This window comes from Bombina bombina, chromosome 2 (assembly GCF_027579735.1).
Source record: "Bombina bombina isolate aBomBom1 chromosome 2, aBomBom1.pri, whole genome shotgun sequence".
In the NCBI taxonomy this organism is placed as follows: domain Eukaryota; kingdom Metazoa; phylum Chordata; class Amphibia; order Anura; family Bombinatoridae; genus Bombina; species Bombina bombina.
In genome coordinates, this window is record NC_069500.1 from 954,779,623 (window position 1) to 954,803,202 (window position 23,580).

The following is a 23,580-nucleotide window of genomic DNA, read 5'->3' on the forward strand; positions in this document are numbered from 1 at the left end:
TAGGCCCATTTTGGTATATTTCATGCCACCATTTCACCGCCAAATGCGATCAAATACAAAAAATCGTTCACTTTTTCACAAATTTTTTCACAAATTTTTGGTTTCTCACTGAAATTATTTACAAACAGCTTGTGCAATTATGACATAAATGGTTGTAAATTCTTCTCTGGGATCCCCTTTGTTCAGAAATAGCAGACATATATGGCTTTGGCGTTGCTTTTTGGTAATTAGAAGGCCACTAAATGCCACTGCGCACCACACATGTATTATGCCCAGCAGTGAAGGGGTTAATTAGGGAGCATGTAGGGAGCTTTTTGGGGCAATTTTAGCTTTAGTGTAGTGTAGTAGACAACCCCAAGTATTGATATAGGCCCATTCGGTATATTTCATGCCACCATTTCACCGTAAATGCGATCAAATTAAAAAAAACGTAAAATTTTTCACAATTTTAGGTTTCTCACTGAAATCATTTACAAACAGCTTGTGCAATTATGGCACAAATGGTTGTAAATGCTTCTCTGGGATCCCCTTTGTTCAGAAATAGCAGACATATATGGCTTTGCCGTTGCTTTTTGGTAATTAGAAGGCCACTAAATGCCGCTGCACATCACACGTGTATTATGGCTAGCAGTGAAGGGGTTAATTATGTAACTTGTAGGGAGCTTGCAGGGTTAATTTTAGCTTTAGTGTAGAGCTCAGCCTCCCACCTGAAACATCAGACCCCCTGATCCCTCCCAAACAGCTCTCTTCCCTCCCCCACCCCACAATTGTCCCCGCCATCTTAAGTACTGGCAGAAAGGTTTTTTTAGGGTTTTTTTTTAAGCATATTTACATATGCTGCTTTGTAGGATACCCCTTAGCCCCCAACCTCAATGATCCCCCACCAAACAGCTCTCTAACCCTCCCCCTCTGCCTTAGCGGGCGGCATCTTGGGTATTGGCAGCTGTCTGCCAGTACTCAGTTTAGTAAAAAAAGTAATCTTTTTTTTTTTAAAAAAATGCCCTTTTCTGTAGAGTAGCTTCCCCTGACCAACCTCCCACCACTTGCAGATCACTTAGATACTTTTTTTTCCATATTTATTGTAGTTATTATCAGATTTTTTTTCTGTAGTGTAGCGGTTCCCTCCCGCTCCCGCCCCGTGCACGCCCGCCGCCCCCCGTGCACCCCCGTCGGTCCCGCTCCCCTGCACATTACACGGCGTATCGATGGCCGCCCACCCGCCTCCCAAGTCCGCTCCCACCCACCAACGATACCGGTCATCGATGTCCGGTGCAGGGAGGGCCACAGAGTGGCTCTCTCTGCATCGGATGGCCATTTAAGGTTATTGCAGGATGCCTCCATATCGAGGCATCACTGCAATAACCGGAAAGCAGCTGGAAGCGAGCAGGATCGCTTCCAGCTGCTTTCCACACCGAGGACGTGCAGGGTACGTCCTCAGGCATTAACTGCCTTTTTTTTGAGGACGTACCCTGCACGTCCTCGGTCGTTAAGGGGTTAATCTTGGAATTGACTTCCATTAGAGATGGTAAAGAGAAACATTGAGGGGAACTACTGTTTGACTGTCACAATTGTTGCAACTGTGTGTTTATAGCAGCAGGATATTGTATTACTGACCAACAAACTAACAAGAGAGCAGTGCTCAAGCAAGATACTCCTACGCTCTGTATGCGTCCACAACAATTCAGCCACCTTCACGTCAGTACAGCTAACATACGCTTGCATTCAATGTCGGTCCCCAGATGCTGTCACTTGACAGGGCTCAGGTAAGTGTCCCATCAAACGCTTCACAAAAACCTCCTCCATACAGCACCTGGCTCCAGACGATCAAAGGACTTAAGGATATAAAAGCACAACTTTAATGGGCATTATCCAAAGATACACACATCACAGAAGTAATGGATCAAACATGTTTCGTATTCATCATACTGTTCTTTCTCAATTATTGTATTTGATAACATCCTGAGTGAGTAAGATACGTTTATTTATAGCCAAACTATGTAATGTTTTGATTCTGCTTTGTATAGAGGATTATTTGCGTGCAAGATATGCAATTTGACTTTAATGTATGGGGCCCAGCATTAAGTATCACACTTCTTGCCGTGAATATCATGGGGTTGTGGCTTGGTTCACAACACTTAGGTCAGCTGGTGAAACCCTTTCTGATATAGGAACATTTGGATACGGGGAGACTAACCACAGAGAGTGTATGCTTGCTGGCCCCCAGATGGATCTAGCAGTGGGAACCAGAAGTAAGTCTATATACGCCTGTTGGAAGTATACAGGGACCAACGAAGAGGTTCTCACTGTACTCCCATGAGTAGAGCTAACCGAGAGGCTCTGATGTCCCGGCACGCCTGACTAGCACTTTTTTATTTTTTACTAAGTGAGTGGATATTATCCTTCTGTTTTTCATGTTTGAGGATATACTACACTATGAGGCGCCTCTATCTGTTCTTCTATTTTTAGAAACGTTGATCACTTCTTTATGGCTATTATTAAAAATTAACCTGCTGCTCAGGGGACTTGGCATGGACATTTAAGCGCCTGTGTTTTAAGCATGTATTTTATCAGACAGCCAGTTTAAATACCCGACCATCCTTTTCAATAGAATACACTTGGGTACCAAAGATGTGATAATAGATTTAGGCTTACAAATTGGCTTTTTGAGGTTACACTACTAACTACAGAATTGCAAATAAAACTGAAAATGAAGATGAAAAGTGAAGACAACTGATTTGCTGTGAATTTTTTTATTGTCAAATAAAACAAACTGTAGCATGCTTGAACTGATAGCTTCCTAGTCAGCTATGCATTGCAAATTAACCTTCAGTGTGTGGTCGTTTTTTTACCCATGCAGCAATAGCCGGAATAGCTTTTACTCTTTCTTTAAGAGCCTTCAGTTTTACGTATTTGTCTGCAAAGCCAGGTACATAGCCTTCAATTCCATCACTGCAGACATCCCAGTAAAAGTCTGCCCAGGTTGCCTGGAGAAAATAAAACAGAAAAAATAAAATGTATTCATTTTTGCTTATGGCTTTTTGTGTGTTGAGATAGCTAAATCTTCTGGTGATGTATAGACATGTTTTAAGAAAGCCCTTAGATTTTTAGTTTTATACTGACTTACATGTATTTATTTTTCTTTCATGTAATTAGCAAGAGTCCATGAGCTAGTGACGTATGGGATATACATTCCTACCAGGAGGGGCAAAGTTTCCCAAACCTTAAAATGCCTATAAATACACCCCTCACCACACCCACAAATCAGTTTTACAAACTTTGCCTCCCGTGGAGATGGTGAAGTAAGTTTGTGCTAGATTCTTCGTTGATATGCGCTCCGCAGCAGGCTGGAGCCCGGTTTTCCTCTCAGCGTGCAGTGAATGTGAGAGGGATGTGAAGAGAGAATTGCCTATTTGAATTCAATGATCTCCTTCTACGGGGTCTATTTCATAGGTTCTCTGTTATCGGTCTATATGTAGATGAGTGTCCTGGGGTAAGTAAGTCTTATTTTCTGTGACACTCTAAGCTATGGTTGGGCACTTTTATATAAAGTTCTAAATATATGTGTTTAAACATTTATTTGCCTTGATTCAGGATGTTCAATATTCCTTATTTCAGACAGTCAGTTTCATTATTTGGGATAATGCATTTGAATATTCAATTTTTCTTACTTTTAAAATATGACTTTTTTTCCTGTGGGCTGTTAGGCTCGCGGGGGCTGAAAATGCTTCATTTTATTGCGTCATTCTTGGCGCAGACTTTTTTGGCGCAAAAAATTTCTTAGTCATTTCCGGCGTCATACTTTTCACCGGAAGTTGTGTGTCATTTTTTTGACTTTTTTTGCACCAAAGATGTCGGCGTTACCAGATGTGGCGTCATTTTTGTCGCCAAAGCATTTAGGCGCCAAATAGTGAGGGCGTCTTTTTTTGGCGCTAAAAAATATGGGTGTCATTTTTGTCTCCACATTATTTAAGTCTCATTGTTTATTGCTTCTGGTTGCTAGAAGCTTGTTCACTGGCATTTTTTCCCATTCCTGAAACTGTCATTTAAGGAATTTGATCAATTTTGCTTTATATGTTGTTTTTTCTATTACATATTGCAAGATGTCTCAAATTGACCCTGGATCAAAAGCTACTTCTGGAAAAACGCTTAACTGAGTTCAGTTCTACCAAAGCTAAGTTCATTTATTTTAAATGTTATAAATGTTTATCTTTAGCTATGGTTTGTAATAAGTTATTATGATATACTTTTACATGCAGAATCCATGAGTATTTATGTTTTATTTCCATTTCTTGCATCTTATGTACAAGAAATATTTAGAAGATTTATAAGAAATATTTTTCTGTTTCTATTTTAAAGGCTTTGTCTGACTTTGTGCCTTCTAATAAAATTTTTAGGTCTTTTTTCACTTCTTTTTTAATTATTGAAGTTTCAAATGACCAACAACATACTGATTTATCCTTCTCTGATGATGTTTTTTCTCTTTCAGAATTTTCTTCATCAGATATTGACACTAACAAATCTACTTTTTTATTATTATTTTTTTTTATTAAAGTACATTTGTTCTTTGTTGAAAAGGTGTTGATTATTTTGGATATTAAAGTAACTAGTTATTTAAGACTAGCTGACACTATTTCTGCTTATTTATTCTTCTGTGTTTTCAGAAGTTTTCTTTCCAATTCCTCATACTAGGGAATGGAATAGGCGGAGAATTTTCTTTTATTCATTCTTCAAAGGTTTTAAACTATATTCTTTGCCAGCAGTTACATTCAATTTGGAGGGTTCTCCAATTTATTGGGGCTATCTCTACTCCTACTAATGATGCTATTGTTTCTATAGCAAAATAGTATTTATTTTCCTTTAGATAGTTGTATCTTATTTATGGAAAATTATTTAGTTTCAGGTACTTTTCTTGGTCCTGTGATTTATTTGGATGTTGCAATTGCTTCATTTTTTGTTCTGTTTACTTTAAGATCAAGTATCAGATTATGATTTATTTTAGCATTCTTAAGGGACAACATTTACTAGACTAGGTGCTGTTGCATTTGTCTTGCATTTATTGATTATGCAAGTCCACTGTATTGACTGGTCCTTTAACTGGACTATCATGCTAATAATTTCATTTGTGTCTTCATTTTATTGAATATTTTCGCAAATGTGGGTTAATCTATGTCTTTAGCTATTTTAGCTAGAAGAATTTTGTGATTTTTTAAAAAAAAAAATCAAAAAAAAAATCCATATTTCTTAACTGTTACTCTGGGCTTCAAGATTGAGTTCTAAAACTAAAACTTTAAGCTTATACTAATTTGGTTGTTCTTGTTAAGGAACGAATTCCTGAATTCTTTCCCAAGTAACATGTTTATAATTGGAAATTTTCGATGTACGTGCCGTTTTCCAGCTTGGCTGGCAAGGGGCAGGTTAAGCTTTCTTTGATATTTATTTGGTTCTATTCAGTCCAAATTTCTTTGATTTTTTTCCAGTAAGGCTAACACTCTCTTTAAGTGTGTTTGGGTTCTATATATTTTGGGTACTGTTGAAGCATGGCTGGGCACCCATGGGGTTCAAGCGCTGCTCAGACCTGGAATCTTCTGGGGTATTTCTTCCAGTTCCATTTTTAGGAAATGGGTTTTGGAGTTTTATTCAAACTATTCTGCATTTTTTTGGTCAGTGATAGCATTATTTGTTTTCATTAGATACAATAAATGCATATTTTCATTTTTTTCTGTTTTCATTCAGATTATTTTCTGAGGATGCGGAATCTCATATGTTTTCACTTGCTCTTTAGGACATAGTTAGAGGATCTTTTTTTCAAAAGCTCTTGATTCCTCACACAAGGGTCACCTTTTTTAGGTTTCCAGATAAGTTTGTGTCACTGTCTTTGTCTCTATCAGACAAGGGACAATTTTATTGTGTTCCGTTTGTCGGTACCTTTAGTCTCTTTTATTTCCTTCAGTTGCTATATATGCATAGAGGTTTTAGGTCTTATGGCCACAGCATTGGATTTAATTCCCTTTGCTCATTTTCAATAGAAAGAACCTTTCTAGTCTTTTATGCTGCATTATGGTGCAGGGATTCTAGGATTTCACATTTTCGAATCCTAATATTGATCTCTTGATTTGATGGTTAAGATCACCATCATTTAGTTCTACAGGTCTCTTCGTTTCTTTCAACCTGGACCATGATCTCTACAGATGTGAGTCTTTTTGGTTGGGAGGCTGTTTGAGGATCTCTGTTAGCACAAGGGGTTTGGAAATCTCAGGAGGCGAGATTACCATTTGATATTTTAGAACTCCGTGTTTTCTCAGAATTTTTCAGTTAGTTTATTTTTGAAGAAGAGACGTTTAATGTTTTTCAAACAATATCACTACTATGGTGTATGTCAATCATCAGAGTAGGACTATCAGTCCTTAGGTTGTGACAGAAGTGTCTCGGATATAAGCTTGGGTTAAATCCAGCTCCTATCTAAATTCTGTGTTTTTTTTCCCAGGTATAGATATTTGGGAAGCGGATTATCTCTGTTAATGCAGCTTTTCCTCCGGGAGAATGGTCTCTCTTACCCAGATATGTTTTTCATCTCATCTGAATAAAGAACTTCCCAGGGGCCTTTTAAGGTCCGGGAATCTTCAGGCGGAAGTAGTGTATGCATTGAAATTTCTTTGGAATTATCTTTTTGCCTATTTCTTTCCGCCTCTAGTTCTTCTTCCAAAATTCTTATGGAGTATTTGTTTGTTATGCTGGTAGTTCCAGCATGGCCTCTCAGGTTTTGGTATACGAATCTCATTCGGATGGCCAGTTGCCAACGTTGGACACCTCTGTTTAAACCAGACCTTTTCTTTCTCAAGGCCATTTTTTTCCATCAGGATCTCAAATCGTTACATTTGAAGGGATGGAGATTGAACGCTTGGTTTTTAGTCATAAAGGTTTTTTTCTGACTCAGTGATTAATACTATGTTTCAGGCTCATAAATCTGTCTCTAGAAAGATTTATATTGAGTCTGGAAGACCTACTTTTCTTGGCATTCTTTTAAAATTCATAGAATTTTTTTTTTTTCAGGTTGGTTTGGATAAGGTTTTGTCTTCAATTCTTTGTTACGACAAATCTATACTCTTTCTGTTCTTTTTTTCACAGAAAGATTGCTAATCATCCTGATATTCATTGTGTTGTACAGGTTTTGGTCCATATCAAACCTGTCATTAATTTAATCTCTCCTCTTTGGAGTCTCAATTTGGTGTTGAGGGCTTTACAGGCTCCTCCGTTTGAAACTATGCATTTTCTGAACGTTAAATTACTTTCTTGGAAAAGTATTGTTCCTTTTGGTTATTTCTTCTACTAAAAGAGTTTTTAAGTTATCTGCTCTTTTTTGTAAATATCCTTTTCTGATTTTTCATCAGGATAAGGTGTTTTTTTTGCTGTCCTCATTTCAATTTTCACCTAAGTTGTGAATTCTAACAACATCAGTGGAGGAATTATTGTTTTTTCCTTGTGTCCTAATCCTAAGAATTCTTTGGTAAGATTCTTACATTCTTTAGGATGTGGTAAGAGTTTTGAAATATTATGTTGAAGCTACTCAGATTTCAGATAGACTTCTAGTCTATTTGTTATCTTTTCTGGTTTTAGGAAGATCAGAAGGCTTCTGCCTTTTCTTTGGCATCTTGGTTAAGCTTTTGTTTCATTATGCTTATTTTGAGTCGGATTATTCCCCGTCTCAGAGGATTACGGCTCATTCTACTAGGTCAGTTTCTACTTCCTGGGCTTTTTAAGAATGAAGCTTCTGATTGATCAAATTTGCAAAGCAATGACTTGGTCTTCTTTGCATACTTTTACTAAATTCTACCATTTTTTTGTTTTCTCTTCTTTAGAAGCAGTTTTTGGTAGAATAGTACTTCAGGCAGCTGTTTTAGTTTTGATTCTTCTGCTTATAATTTCAGTTTTTTTCATTATTAAAATTGAAACTTTTGTTTTGGGTAGTGGATTAATTTTTCAGCGGAATTGGCTGTCTTTATTTTATCCCTCCCTCTCTAGTGACTCTTGCGTGGAAGCTCCACATCTTGGGTATTTATATCCCATACGTCACTAGCTCATGGACTCTTGCTAATTACATGAAAGAAAACATAATTTATGTAAGAATTTACCTGATAAATTCATTTCTTTCATATTAGCAAGAGTCCATGAGGCCCACCCTTTTTTTGTGGTGGTTATGATTTTTTTGTATAAAGCACAATTATTCCAATTCCTTATTTTTTTGATGCTTTCGCTCTTTTCTTATCACCCCACTTCTTGGCTATTCGTTAAACTGATTTGTGGGTGTGGTGAGGGGTGTATTTATAGGCATTTTAAGGTTTGGGAAACTTTGCCCCTCCTGGTAGGAATGTATATCCCATACGTCACTAGCTCATGGACTCTTGCTAATATGAAAGAAATGAATTTATCAGGTAAGTTCTTACATAAATTATGTTTTTTTACAAAAATGTAACCAGCTTATCTCTCAATAACTTCAGTGATTGAGGCAAATGTCAATAGTAATGTTTAAAAACTACTCTTCAGTATTGACACCTCCTATATTATGCAGCTGGTTTAATAAAAAGTTTAGTGGTTCAATAACGTCTCATACCCCAAAAATCTTGTCAATCTTCAGCCGTCAAGGATAAATGATAAACAACTTGGCTTTATTTTATTTTATTTCAAATACATTTGAATAGATAATATTAGGATTAATTAAATATAAATGTGCTTTGCTTGAAATTAGGTAATTGTACAAATACTAAGTGCCTGCTTTGTTTTTACCTTTATATAATTTTTGTAGGTTTTTCACAGACATTTTTAGTAGATCCAATACATAGATAAAAGTCTCATAATTTAAATGTGTACTTTTAGCGAATAGATTTCTTTCACAAAGGAGGTAAGAGTCCACAATCCATTACTCCTGGGAATTACTGTCCCTACCACTAGGAGGAGGCAAAGATTCCCAAACCCCAAGATCTCTATATATCCCTTCCTACCTCTATGGTGTTAGTTAGTTTTATCTTTGACTCCGCTGGAGAACGGTGATGTGCAGATGATTTCTTCATTGAGAGGGGTTCTCACACTGATTTGAGACCCATTTTCTTGCAGTGAAGTGTTTGTCAAGAGGGAAGTTTAAGGAGTTTGGTGTGTGTGACTTATTTTTTCTTTCCCATGAAAATTTAAAGGGACACTGAACCCAAAATTGTTCTTTTGTGATTCAGATAGAGCATGTAATTTTAAGCAACTTTCTAATTTACTCCTATTGTCATTTTTTCTTCGTTCTCTTGCTATCTTTATTTGAAAAAGAAGGCATCCAAGCTTTTTTTTTTGGTTCAGACTCTGAACAGCACTTTTTTGTTGGTGGATGAATTTATCCACCAATCAGCAAGAACAACCCAGGTTGTTCACTAAAAATGGGCCGGCATCTTAAGTTACATTCTTGCTTTTCAAATGAAGAAAATGTGTTAATAGGAGTAAATTAGAAAGTTGCTTAAAATGTCATGCTCTATCTGAATCACAAAAGAAAATATTTGGGTTCAGTGTCCCTTTAAGTCACTATCCTCCCAAAGATGTTGCAGGGACTTGTCTTTTGCCTCCTCCTAATGGGTCTACAGTTGCAGTAACTGCTATAATATATCCTATATTTTTTTTCAGTACATGATTGTTTTTTACCTGCTATTATGCATAGTAGGAGAGTGTTTCAGGCAAGTTGTTTTTATTTAATTGTAATACAAATTTTAAGACCTATACCTGGTATCAGATTCATCTGCACCCCATATATAAGGGGCTCTATATCGGGTTTACCTCATCTGTAGTAGTTATAACAGTTTTTTGGCAAACATGAACATTAAGTAAAAAGAAACTTTAGCTCCTTTTTGCTTTCCTGGCCGCATTTGTGCTTGCGGGTGCCTGCGTAGGAGCTCATTTTGGATATATTGGGACATTTTTAAATTAGTGTTCGTTTGGGCGCTTTCAGCTACAGCTTGCTCCCAGAAGGGGTTATTCTATGCTCATTCCTTTAGAGCTCTTTTGTTTTTTGGTGGGTTATTTCTGTTTGTTCGCTATGGAATCTTCTGAATCTGTCCCTAATCCTCCTTTAAAAGCTGATCTTTCTGAACACCTACCTGTATTAAAGGGCCATGATACCCAAATGTTGAAACACTTGAAAGTGATGCAGCATAGCTGTAAAAAGCTGACTAGAAAATATCACCTGAACATCTCTATGTAAAAAAGAAAAATATTTTACCTCAAAAGTTCCTCAGTAGCCACATCCCATTGTAAAGGATTTTTCAGCAGCAAATCAGTATGTCTGTCCCAGGACAGCTAATGGAGTGAGCTTCGTGAACACTCATCTTATTTCCCTATTCAGTTTAAGGAAGTTTACTATGAAATGAGAGTTAAGTCAAATTTCATGAGATCACAGTAAAAGAGTTCATGACCTCAGCACTGTTGATGCTGATTGGCTGCTGTTCATTTCTTCATTTTTAAAAAAAATGTTTTACCTGGAGCTTGGCAGCAGCTGAGTATAACTTTTTACACAGAACTTACTCTGCTGAGCTGAGGAAGTTGTGATGTAAAATATATTCATTTTTTACATAGAGATGCTCAGGTGATATTTTCCTGTCGGCTTTTTACAGTTATACTGCATCAATTTCAAGTGATTTAGCATATGAGTATTATGTCCCTTTAAATGTGTTTATAGTAAGCATGCTGAGGTTTCCCCTCCTTCATACTTGTGAGTCCTGCCTTAAAGGGACACTGAACCCAAATGTGTTATTCGTTCAGATAGAGCATGCAATTTTAAGCAACTTTCTAATTTACTCCTATTATCAAATTTTCTTCATTCTCTTGGTTTTTTTTAATTTGAAAAGCAAAAATGTAAGTTTAGATGCCGGCCCATTTTTGGTGAACAACCTGGGTTGTTCTTGCTGATTGGTGGATAAATTCCCCCACCAATAAACAAGTGTTGTCCAGAGGTCTGAACCAAAAATTGACTGGCTCCTTAGCTTAGATGCCTTCTTTTTTCAAATAAAGATAGTAAGAGAATGAAGAACAATTAATAATGTTTTGATGCTCATGAGGCTTCTGAGGGTGAGGTTTTTTTCTGGTGATCAGGGGCCTGTCTCAGATTCAGAGCCTGCTTCTTCCTCCTTTTTCTTTAAGCTTGATCACATTTGTTCTTTATTAAAAGGAGGTTTTGCTTACTTTAGAAATCAAGGAAGTTTCTGTTACTGAAGAGCAGTCTACCAGTCATTTAGATTCTTACTTTAAACCTGCTAGGGTTCTTCTGAGGCTTTTCCAGTGGCTGATGCTGTAGCTGGGATTATTTCTATAGAGTATAGAATAACCTGGTAATTTATTTAATTATAACGCAAGGTTTAAAATAATGTATCCTCTTACTGCTTCTAATATTGAGCTTTGGGAAAGGTGGATAATGCCATTTCTACTTCATTTTATTACTCATAGACTCTCCACAGCTTTGGTATTCTTTCCCAGAAGTAATGGATCGTGGACTCTTACCACCTATGAAAGAAAACAATTTATGCTTACCTGATTCATTTCTTTCCTGGTGGTAAGAGTCCACGAGACCCCACCCTCTTTTCGGTGATGTTTTTTATGTTATGGCACATCTTTTTTTTCAGCTCCTATATTTTTTTGCTCTTTATTTTTTTCCTACCTTTTTTTTTTTGCTTGGCTATACATCAGACTATCTACCATAGAGGTGGGAGGGGTCGTATAGAGCTCTTGGGGTTTGGAAATCTTTGCCTCCTTTTAGTGGTAGGGAAGGTAATTACCAGGTGTAATGGATCGTGGAATCTTACCACCATGAGAGAAATTAATTTATCAGGTAAGCATTGCTGTTGTTTTTTTGTTTGTTTTATTAAACTAGGAAATAATTTTAAATATTAATGTGACCTCTGCACTAAAAAAACCTGTGTAAATAGGTTTTCAGGTCAAGGCTATTTATTTAAAAAAGTACAAAAATCATGATGAACTTTGCTTGAAAAGTATTTATTGAGGGACTTTAATACCACTGTCAGTTTGTTTCAATGCAAAGTATTAATAACTTTAGCGTAATTCATAGCCATTGGAAATCCTCAAAATAGCTGTCGGACTTCAGAAACCTAACAGACAGCCATGCAGGACTATTTTCATGGCTGTTCTACTAGACTGGAATAGATACTCAAATAAAGAGTGTTTAATTTTCCCACTATTGTTCAGACCAGAAATACAATTCCATTTGTCTAAATTGTTTTCATCATTACGCTTTTTAGAATCAGAATATCAATTCAAGCTTTGCATTTTTTTAAAAAAATCCCCATCATTTTACATTTCTGTAATTATAGCCATTAATCTGTAATGGATATCCTGACATGGACTCAGGAATACTTTGGTAAACCTTTGTCTATAAACACCATTCACCGCTGCATCCACAGATGCAAGTTAAGGCTTTACTATGCAAAGCAGATACCATACATCCACACTGTCCAGAAGGGCTGCCGATTTCTCTGGGCTCAGTCTTATCTGAGATGGACAGTAGCACACAGTGTTTTGTGGTCCGACAAGTCAACATTTCAAATAGTTTTTGGAAAAAAACAGAATTTATGTTTACCTGATAAATTACTTTCTCCAACGGTGTGTCCGGTCCACGGCGTCATCCTTACTTGTGGGATATTCTCTTCCCCAACAGGAAATGGCAAAGAGCCCAGCAAAGCTGGTCACATGATCCCTCCTAGGCTCCGCCTACCCCAGTCATTCGACCGACGTTAAGGAGGAATATTTGCATAGGAGAAACCATATGTTACCGTGGTGACTGTAGTTAAAGAAAATAAATTATCAGACCTGATTAAAAAAACCAGGGCGGGCCGTGGACCGGACACACCGTTGGAGAAAGTAATTTATCAGGTAAACATAAATTCTGTTTTCTCCAACATAGGTGTGTCCGGTCCACGGCGTCATCCTTACTTGTGGGAACCAATACCAAAGCTTTAGGACACGGATGAAGGGAGGGAGCAAATCAGGTCACCTAAATGGAAGGCACCACGGCTTGCAAAACCTTTCTCCCAAAAATAGCCTCAGAAGAAGCAAAAGTATCAAATTTGTAAAATTTAGAAAAAGTGTGCAGTGAAGACCAAGTCGCTGCCTTACATATCTGATCCACAGAAGCCTCGTTCTTGAAGGCCCATGTGGAAGCCACAGCCCTAGTGGAGTGAGCTGTGATTCTTTCAGGAGGCTGCCGTCCGGCAGTCTCATAAGCCAATCGGATAATGCTTTTAATCCAGAAGGAGAGAGAGGTAGAAGTTGCTTTTTGACCTCTCCGTTTACCAGAATAAACAACAAACAAAGACAAAGTTTGTCTGAAATCCTTAGTAGCTGCTAAGTAAAATTTGAGAGCACGAACTACATCCAAGTTGTGCAACAAACGTTCCTTCTTTGAAACTGGATTAGGACACAAAGAAGGCACAACTATCTCCTGGTTAATGTTTTTGTTAGAAACAACTTTTGGAAGAAAACCAGGTTTAGTACGCAAAACCACCTTATCTGCATGGAACACCAGATAAGGAGAAGAACACTGCAGAGCAGATAATTCTGAAACTCTTCTAGCAGAAGAAATTGCAACCAAAAACAAAACTTTCCAAGATAATAACTTAATATCAACGGAATGTAAGGGTTCAAACGGAACCCCCTGAAGAACTGAAAGAACTAGGTTGAGACTCCAAGGAGGAGTCAAAATTTTGTAAACAGGCTTGATTCTAACCAGAGCCTGAACAAAGGCTAGAACATCTGGCACAGCTGCCAGCTTTTTGTGAAGTAACACAGACAAGGCAGAAATCTGTCCCATCAAGGAACTTGCAGACAATCCTTTTTCCAATCCTTCTCGAAGGAAGGATAGACTCTTAGGAATCTTAACCTTGTCCCAAGGGAATCCTGCAGATTCACACCAACAGATATACCAAATTATGTGGTAATTTTTCTGGTTACAGGCTTTCAGGCCTGAACAAGAGTATTAATAACAGAATCTGAGAACCCTCGCTTTGATAAGATCAAGCGTTCAATCTCCAAGCAGTCAGCTGGAGTGGGTCGAACGGACCTAGAACAAGAAGGTCTCTCAAAGGTAGCTTCCATGGTGGAGCCGATGACATATTCACCAGATCTGCATACCAAGTCCTGCGTGGCCACGCAGGAGCTATCAAAATCACCGACGCCCTCTCCTGATTGATCCTGGCTACCAGCCTGGGGATGAGAGGAAACGGCGGGAACACATAAGCTAGTTTGAAGGTCCAAGGTGCTACTAGTGCATCCACTAGAGCCGCCTTGGGATCCCTGGATCTGTACCCGTAGTAAGGAACTCTGAAGTTCTGACGAGAGGCCATCAGATCCATGTCTGGAATGCCCCACGGTTGAGTGACTTGGGCAAAGATTTCCGGATGGAGTTCCCACTCCCCCGGATGCAATGTCTGACGACTCAGAAAATCCGCTTCCCAATTTTCCACTCCTGGGATGTGGATAGCAGACAGGTGGCAGGAGTGAGACTCCGCCCATAGAATGATTTTGGTCACTTCTTCCATCGCTAGGGAACTCCTTGTTCCCCCCTGATGGTTGATGTATGAACTTGGCCCTCGCTAGCTGAGGCCAAGCTTTGAGAGCATTGAATATCGCTCTCAGTTCCAGAATATTTATCGGTAGAAGAGATTCTACCCGAGACCAAAGACCCTGAGCTTTCAGGGATCCCCAGACCGCGCCCCAGCCCATCAGACTGGCGTCGGTCGTGACAATGACCCACTCTGGTCTGCGGAAGGTCATCCCTTGTGACAGGTTGTCCAGGGACAGCCACCAACGGAATGAGTCTCTGGTCCTCTGATTTACTTGTATCTTCGGAGACAAGTCTGAATAGTCCCCATTCCACTGACTGAGCATGAACAGTTGTAATGGTCTTAGATGAATGCGCACAAAAGGAACTATGTCCATTGCCGCTACCATCAAACCTATCACTTCCATGCACTGCGCTATGGAAGGAAGAGGAACGGAATGAAGTATCCGACAAGAGTCTAGAAGTTTTGTTTTTCTGGCTTCTGTCAGAAAAATCCTCATTTCTAAGGAGTCTATTATAGTTCCCAAGAAGGGAACCCTCGTTGACGGAGATAGAGAACTCTTTTCCACGTTCACTTTCCATCCGTGAGATCTGAGAAAGGCCAGGACAATGTCCGTGTGAGCCTTTACTTGAGGAAGGGACGACGCTCGAATCAGAATGTCGTCCAAGTAAGGTACTACAGCAATGCCCCTTGGTCTTAGCACCGCCAGAAGGGACCCTAGTACCTATGAGAAAATCCTAGGAGCAGTGGCTAATCCGAAAGAAAACGCCACGAACTGGAAATGCTTGTCCAGGAATGCAAACCTTAGGAACCGATGATGTTCCTTGTGGATAGGAAGATGTAGATACGCATCCTTGAAATCCACCTTGGTCATGAATTGACCTTCCTGGATGGAAGGAAGAAGTGTTCGAATGGTTTCCATCTTGAACGATGGAACCTTGAGAAACTTGTTCAAGATCTTGAGATCTAAGATTGGTCTGAACGTTCCCTCTTTTTTTGGGAACTATGAACAGATTGGAGTAGAACCCCATCCCTTGTTCTCCTAATGGAACAGGATGAATCACTCCCATTTTTAGCAGGTCTTCTACCCAATGTAAGAATGCCTGTCTTCTTATGTGGTCTGAAGACAACTGAGACCTGTGGAACCTCCCCCTTGGAGGAAGCCCCTTGAACTCCAGAGAATAACCTTGGGAGACTAGTTCTAGCGCCCAAGGATCCAGAACATCTCTTGCCCAAGCCTGAGCGAAGAGAGAGAGTCTGCCCCCCACCAGATCCGGTCCCGGATCGGGGGCCCGCATTTCATGCTGTCTTGGTAGCAGTGGCAGGTTTCCTGGCCTGCTTTCCTTTATTCCAGCCTTGCATAGGTCTCCAGGCTGGATTGGCTTGAGAAGTATTACCTTCCTGCTTAGAGGACGTAGCCCTTGGAGCTGATCCGTTTCTGCGAAAGGGACGAAACTTAGGTTTATTTTTGGTCTTGAAAAGACCTATCCTGAGGAAGGGCGTGGCCCTTGCCCCCAGTGATATCAGAGATAATCTCTTCCAAGTCAGGGCCAAAGAGTGTTTTCCCCTTGAAAGGAATGTCAAGCAATTTGTTCTTGGAAGACGCATCCGCTGCCCAAGATTTTAACCAAAGCGCTCTGCGCCACAATAGCAAACCCAGAATTTTTTCGCCGCTAACCTAGCCAATTGCAAGGTGGCGTCTAGGGTGAAAGAATTAGCCAATTTAAGAGCACGAATTCTGTCCATAATCTCCTCATAAGAAGAAGAATTACTAATAATCGCCTTTCCTAGCTCATCAAACTAGAAACACGCGGCTGCAGTGACAGGGACAATGCATGCAATTGGTTGTAGAAGGGAACCTTGCTGAACAAACATCTTTAGCAGACCTTCTAATTTTTTTATCCATAGGATCTTGGAAAGCACAACTATCTTCTATGGGTATAGTGGCGCGCTTGTGTAGAGTAGAAACCGCCCCCTCGACCTTGGGGACTGTCTGCCATCAGTCCTTTCTGGGGTCGACTATAGGAAAACAATTTTATAAATATGGGGGGAGGTACTAAAGGTATACCGGGCCTGTCCCATTCTTTACTAACAATGTACGCCACCCGCTTGGATATAGGAAAAGCTTCGGGGGGCCCCTCTAAGAACTTTTCCATTTTACATAGTGGTTCTGGAATGACCAGATAATCACAATCATCCAAATTGGATAGCACCTCCTTAGGCAGAGCGCGGAGATGTTCCAACTTAAATTTAAAAGTAATCACATCAGGTTCAGCTTGTTGAGAAATGTTTCCTGAATCTGAAATTTCTCCCTCAGACAAAACCTCCCTGGCCCCCTCAGACTGGTGTAGGGGCCCTTCAGAAACCATATCATCAGCGTTCTCATGCTCTACAGAATTTTCTAAAACAGAGCAGTCGCGCTTTCGCTGATAAGTGGGCATATTGGCTAAAATGTTTTTGATAGAATTATCCATTACAGCCGTTAAATGTTGCATAGTAAGGAGTATTGGCGCACTAGATGTACTAGGGGCCTCCTGTATGGGCAAGACTGGTGTAGACGAAGGAGGGGATGATGCAGTACCATGCTTACTCCCCTCACTTGAGGAATCATCTTGGGCATCATTTTTACTAAATTTTTTTATGACATAAAATACATATAGTTAAATGAGAAGGAATCTTGTTTTCCCCACAGTCAGAACACAATCTATCTGGTAGTTCAGACATGTTAAACAGGCATAAACTTGATAACAAAGCACAAAAAACGTTTTAAAATAAAACCGTTACTGTCACTTTAAATTTTAAACTAAACACACTTTATTACTGCAATTGCGAAAAAGTATGAAGGAATTGTTCAAAATTCACCAAAATTTCACCACAGTGTCTTAAAGCCTTAAAAGTATTGCACACCAAATTTGGAAGGTTTAACCCTTAAAATAACGGAACCGGAGCCGTTTTTATATTTAACCCCTTTACAGTCCCTGGAATCTGCTTTGCTGAGACCCAACCAAGCCCAAAGGGGAATACGATACCAAATGATGCCTTCAGAAAGACTTTTCTATGTATCAGAGCTCCACACACATGCAGCTGCATGCCATGCTGTCCTCAAAAACAAGTGCGCCATACCGGCGCGAAAATGAGGCTCTGACTATGATTAGGGAAAGCCCCTAAAGAATAAGGTGTCTAAAACAGTGCCTGCCGATATAATCATATCAAAATACCCAGAATAAATGATTCCTCAAGGCTAAATATGTGTTAATAATGAATCGATTTAGCCCAGAAAAAGTCTACAGTCTTAATAAGCCCTTGTGAAGCCCTTATTTACTATCTTAATAAACATGGCTTACCGGATCCCATAGGGAAAATGACAGCTTCCAGCATTACATCGTCTTGTTAGAATGTGTCATACCTCAAGCAGTAAGAGACTGCACACTGTTCCCCCAACTGAAGTTAATTCCTCTCAACAGTCCTGTGTGGAACAGCCATGGATTTTAGTTACGGTGCTAAAATCATTTTCCTCATACAAACAGAAATCTTCATCTCTTTTCTGTTTCTGAGTAAATAGTACATACCAGCACTATTTTAAAATAACAAACTCTTGATTGAATAATAAAAACTACAGTTAAACACTAAAAAACTCTAAGCCATCTCCGTGGAGATGTTGCCTGTACAACGGCAAAGAGAATGACTGGGGTAGGCGGAGCCTAGGAGGGATCATGTGACCAGCTTTGCTGGGCTCTTTGCCATTTCCTGTTGGGGAAGAGAATATCCCACAAGTAAGGATGACGCCGTGGACCGGACACACCTATGTTGGAGAAATAGCCATTGTGTTCTCTGGGCCAAAGAGGAAAAGGACCATCCAAGCTGTTATCAGGTCCAAAAGCCAGCGTCTGTCATGGCATGGGTAACTTGCACATCTGTGAGGGCACTATTAATGCAGAAAGTTATGTATACATTTTGGAGCAACATTTGCTGCCATCCAGGCATTGTCTTTTCCAAGGACGTCCCTGCATTTTCCAGCAGGACAACGCCAAACCACATTCTGCCCGGATTACAAGCGCAATGTTGCATGAGCAGAGAGTGCGGGTGCTAGCATGGCCTGCCTGCAGTCCTGACCTGTCTCCAATTGAGAATGTGTGGCGCATTATGATGCGCAAAATAAGGCAACAAAGGCCCCATATAGTTGCTCAGCGGAAGACATGCATAATGGATGAATGGGGGAAATTCTGCTTGCTAAAATTAGCCAACTGGTGTCTTCAGTGCCCAAACACTTAATAAGTGTTATTAAAAGAAAAGGTGATGTTACACAGTGGTAAACAGTCCCGACATTTTGGGAGTGTGTTGCAGTCATCAGATTTGAAATTAGTTTATATTTTCAGAAATATATTAAATTCACAAAGTAAAATATCAAATAATGTGTTTTCAATATAGTACAGGGTGAATTGAATTTTCATATGACTTTTTGTTTTTGTTTTTTGCATTTTCCATAGTGTACAGTCTCTTACATGAAATAAAAGAGAAGACATTTCAAACTAGATTTACCATGCCATTTCCATGTACAAAATAAGAAACTGAATAGGTGAATAACCAATATAGGGCTAGATTATGAGTAGATCGCTATTTATCGCTCCCGCTTGTGCGTTAACAGCGCGTGACCTTGGCTTTTTGCGCGAATCGGGTACACATGTACTCCCTCTTTCTCAAAGTCTTATACCTGTGTTTATTGTGAGGTTTTGGTAGACAAGCCTGCGCAACTGTGTTCCACATGCCTTGAGAAGGCTACGACTTCCAAACATAAGAGAATGTCTTGCGCTACTGAGCCGTCCACCTCTGAGGGGTCTCCGTCCCGTGAGATGCATTCCCCATTGGTGTCCCCTATACCACATACAGTGCCCCAGGGTCCGACTGTTACCCCTTCTGGGGAAATTGCTTGGCCGTTGGACTTTGCGGACCAGCTTGAAACAGCAGCTGCTAAGGTGATCCATGCTTTGCTGCGTTCTGCTAAGCGCAAGCGTAGAGCTTTTCATAGCAGCCCGACCCAGGAGTTGTGTCTGTTGGACGCCCCAGAGGGGTTGTACAATGACGAGGCCCAATCTGACGCATCAGAAGAGGCCTTTTTCGGGGTCGGAGTCCGTGTCATCTAAACCTCCGGCAGTGGAGGAACCCGGTTTTCAGTTTAAAATGAAGAACTTGTGTTTTTTGTTAAAGCAAGTGCTGGCTACCTTAGAGGTTCCGGAACCCTAACTACCAAAGGAGCCCTCCATTCCTAAGTTGGATAAGGTTTACGAGGACAGGGTGGTTCCCCAGACCTTTCCGGTTCATGTCAAGATGGCAAACATTTTAAGAATGAGTGGGAGCGAATAGGTTCTTCCTTTTCCCCTTCTCAATTTTAAAAGCTTTTCCCCATCTCAGAGGCCCAGCTAGAGTTGTGGGGGACCATTCCCAAGGTGGAAAAGTTGGAAAAAATGTTGCGAAAAATGTTTCAATACACAGGGTTTGTTTTTCAACCGGCAGCGGCAGTAGCTGGAGCTGCGTCATATTGGTGTGATGCATTATTTGATATGATTGAGAAAGAACCCTCTTTCGAAGAGGTGCAGGAAAAGATTAAGGCCCTAAAGGTGGCCAATTCTTTCATTTGTGACGCTAATATGCAGATTATCCGCCTATGCCAAGGTGTCAGGTTTTTCGGTTCTAGCACGCAGAGCTCTGTGGCTAAAATCTTGGTCGGCGTACATGACCTCTAAGACGAGGCTGTTGTCTTTGCCTTTCAAGTGCCTTCCTTCCCCAGGATAAGAAGGCGAAGCCTAAGAGTGCTAATTTTCGTCCCCTTCGCGGGGATAAGTCGCAACTCGCTCAGTCCACCGCAAAAGCGGACCAATCCAAGGGTGCCTGGAAGCCTGCTCAAGCTTGGAACAAGTATAAGCAGCACAAGAAGTCCGCCGAGAATGTCTGCATGAAGGGTCGGCCCTCGACTGGTCTGCGGAGCCTGGTTGCAGGATGTTCAGGACCCGTGGGTTCTGGAGGTGGTCACCCAGAGCTACAGGATAGGGTTCAAGTCCTCTCCGCCCAGGGACAGATTCCTTCTGTCAAACTTGTCTTCAAGGCCGGAAAATAGAGAGGCCTTTCTGGGTTGTGTGCAGGATCTCTCCGCTCTAGGGGTTATCGTACCAGTACCCCAGGCAGAAAGGGTCTATGGTATTACTCTAATTTGTTCGTGTTCCCAAAGAAAGAGCGCACGTTCCGCCCTATTCTGGACCTCAAATGTTTAAACAAGTTTCTGTCTGTTCCATCATTCAAAATGGAAACGATCAGATGCATTCTTCCCCTAGTCCTAGAGGGGCAGCTAATGACTTCTATAGATTTGAGGGATGCCTACCTTCATGTTCCGATTCACAGGGACCATGTCAGGTTCCTCAGATTTGCCTTTCTGGATCAGCATTTCCAGTTCGTGGCCCTTCCCTTCGGTTTGTCGACGGCCCCGAGAGTCTTTACCAAGGTCCTGGGGGCCCTTCTAGCAGTAGCCAGATCCCAGGGCAATGATATTTTGGTTCAGGTGCCATCATACCATCTGGCAGAGGTCCACACCAGGGTCCTGCTGCAGTTACTTAAATCTCACGGTTGGAGGATCAACTTCGAGAAGAGTTCTCTGGTTCCCAGTACCAGAGTGGAGTTCTTAGGCACGATCATAGACTTGGTGTCCATGAAGATCTTTCTCACGGACAAGCGACTCGCAAAGATGGCATCCACCTGTCTTGCCCTTCAGTCTACAGCGAGACCGTCCGTAGCTCAGTGCATGGAAATGATTGGGCTCATGCATTCCAGCATGAACATCATTCAGGTTTCATCTCAGACCTCTTCAATGGTGCATGTTGAGACAGTGGAACGGCGATCATTCCGATCTGTCGCAGTCGAAACACATGAATGCACAGACTCGGATTTCCCTCTCCTGGTGGATACGCCCGGATCACCTGTCCATGGGGACATCCTTCCTAAGATCGTCGTGGGAGATTGTTACCACGGACGCGAGTCTGGAGGGATGGGGAGCTGTTTGGGGTGCCAGGATGGCACAGGGGAAGCGGTCTCGCTTAGAGTCCCTTTTTTTCAATAAATATTCTGGAGCTTTGAGCGATCTACAACGCTTTGGAGGTGTGGCCTCGTCTGAGAGACTTCAGCTTTATCAGGTTCCAGACAGACAATATCACCTCGGTGGCTTACATCAACCACCAGGGGGGCACGAGGAGCTCCCTGGCAATAAGGGAGGTGTCTTGGATACTGGAGTGGGCAGAGACGCACAACTGTTCGCTCTCTGTGATCCACATCCCAGGTGTGGACAACTGGGAGGCAGATTTTCTCAGCAGGCAGAATTTTCACCCGGGGGAATGATCTCTTCACCCCAAGTTGTTTGCGGAAATCTGTCTCAGATGGGGGACGCCGGAGATTGATCTCATAGCGTCCAGATTGAACTGCAAGCTTCCCTGATATGGATCAAGGTCGAGGGACCCCCAGGCGGAGCTAATAGACGCATTGGTGATGCCTTGGGGGTTCGGTCTAGTATACATATTCCCTCCGTTACCGCTTCTTCCTCGTGTAGTGGCGCATATAAAGCAGGAGAGAGCGTCCTCCATTCTGATTGCTCCTTCGTGGCCAAAGAGGACGTGGTTCGGGGATTTCATCCTCTCCGCCGTGGAGGTTACCGTGTCGCAGGGATCTGCTGGAACAGGGTCCTTTTTAACACCAAAATCTCCAATCTCCATGCAGTCAGCCTCAGAGAATAAACGCTCAGTCTTGGCAAAAAGGGGTTTTGCAGACAATGTTATTGGCACTCTGGTTCAGGCAAGAAAGCCGGTCACTGGTGTGAGACTCATGGCTACCCTTGGCACCGGATGAGGGTATCCAGGATTTTGTCCTTTCTTCAAGAAGGATTGGAGAAGGGTCTCGCCGCTAGTTCCCTAACGGGGCAAATTTTCGACTTTATCTGTTCTGTTACACAGGAGACTCGCTGATCTCCCTGACATACAATCCTTTGTTCAGGCTCTATCTCGAATCAGGCCAGTCTTTAAGCAGTCTGCTCCCCCTTGGAGATTAAACTTGGTACTTAAGGTCTTGCAGAAGGTTTCGTTTGAACCTATGCATTTTCTTGACATAAAAAATCTATCATGGAAGGTTCTCTGTTGGCCATTGCATCGGCATGCAAAGTTTCTGAGCTGGCGGCCTTGCAATATGAGCCCCCTTATCTGGTGTTCCATGCTGATAAGGCTGTTCTTGGCACTGGTGTGGGGTTTCTCCCCAAGGTGGTGTCTAACCGCAACATCAATCAGGAGATAGTCATTCCTACTTTATGTCCTAATCCTTCTTCTTCTATGGAGAGGTTACTTCATAATCTGGACGTGGTTCGTGCCTTGAAATTTTATCTTCAGGCCACAAAGGATTTCAGACAATCTAACTCTCTTTTTGTCATGTATTCAGGGAAACGCAGGGGTCAGAGGGCTTCTGCTACTTCTTTGTCTTTTTGGCTGAGGAGCCTGATCCGCTTGGCCTATGAGACAGCAGGACATAAGCCTCCTCAAAGGATTACGGCTCATTCCACTAGAGCGGTAGCTTCATCTTGGGCCTTCAAGAATGAGGTTTCTATGGAGCAGATTTGCAAGGCGGCTACCTAGTCCTCCTTGCATAACTTCACTAAGTTTTACAAATTTGACGTTTTTGCTTCTGCGGAAGCGGTATTTGGGAGAGAGGTTCTACAGGCTGTGGTGCCCTCAGATTAAGGGTTCGCCTTTTACCCTCCCGGTTTCATTCAGTGTCCTCTAGAGCTTGGGTATATGTTCCCACTAGTAATGAATGAACACGTGGCGCTCCTCCCCTTTAGATGGAAAATATAAATTATGCTTACCTGATAATTTTATTTCCATCGAGGGGAGGAGAGCCCACGGCCCCCGCCCGTATCTCCGATGGGCGGACCTAAATTTAATATTCTCTTCTGGCACCATTT

At 41.3% G+C, this 23,580-nt stretch overlaps 1 protein-coding gene across 1 annotated transcript in view; it reads right to left on the bottom strand.

Annotated features, from left to right (window-relative positions):
• Positions 1–2,734: 2,734 nt before the first annotated feature.
• Positions 2,735–23,580, bottom strand: part of LOC128649898 (hematopoietic prostaglandin D synthase) — a 253,935-nt gene continuing 233,089 nt past the window's right edge. The window contains exon 6 of the mRNA XM_053703439.1: positions 2,735–2,984. Coding sequence (XP_053559414.1) covers positions 2,820–2,984 — 165 coding nt within the window. The 3' untranslated portion in view covers positions 2,735–2,819. The remainder of the gene's footprint in view (positions 2,985–23,580) is intronic.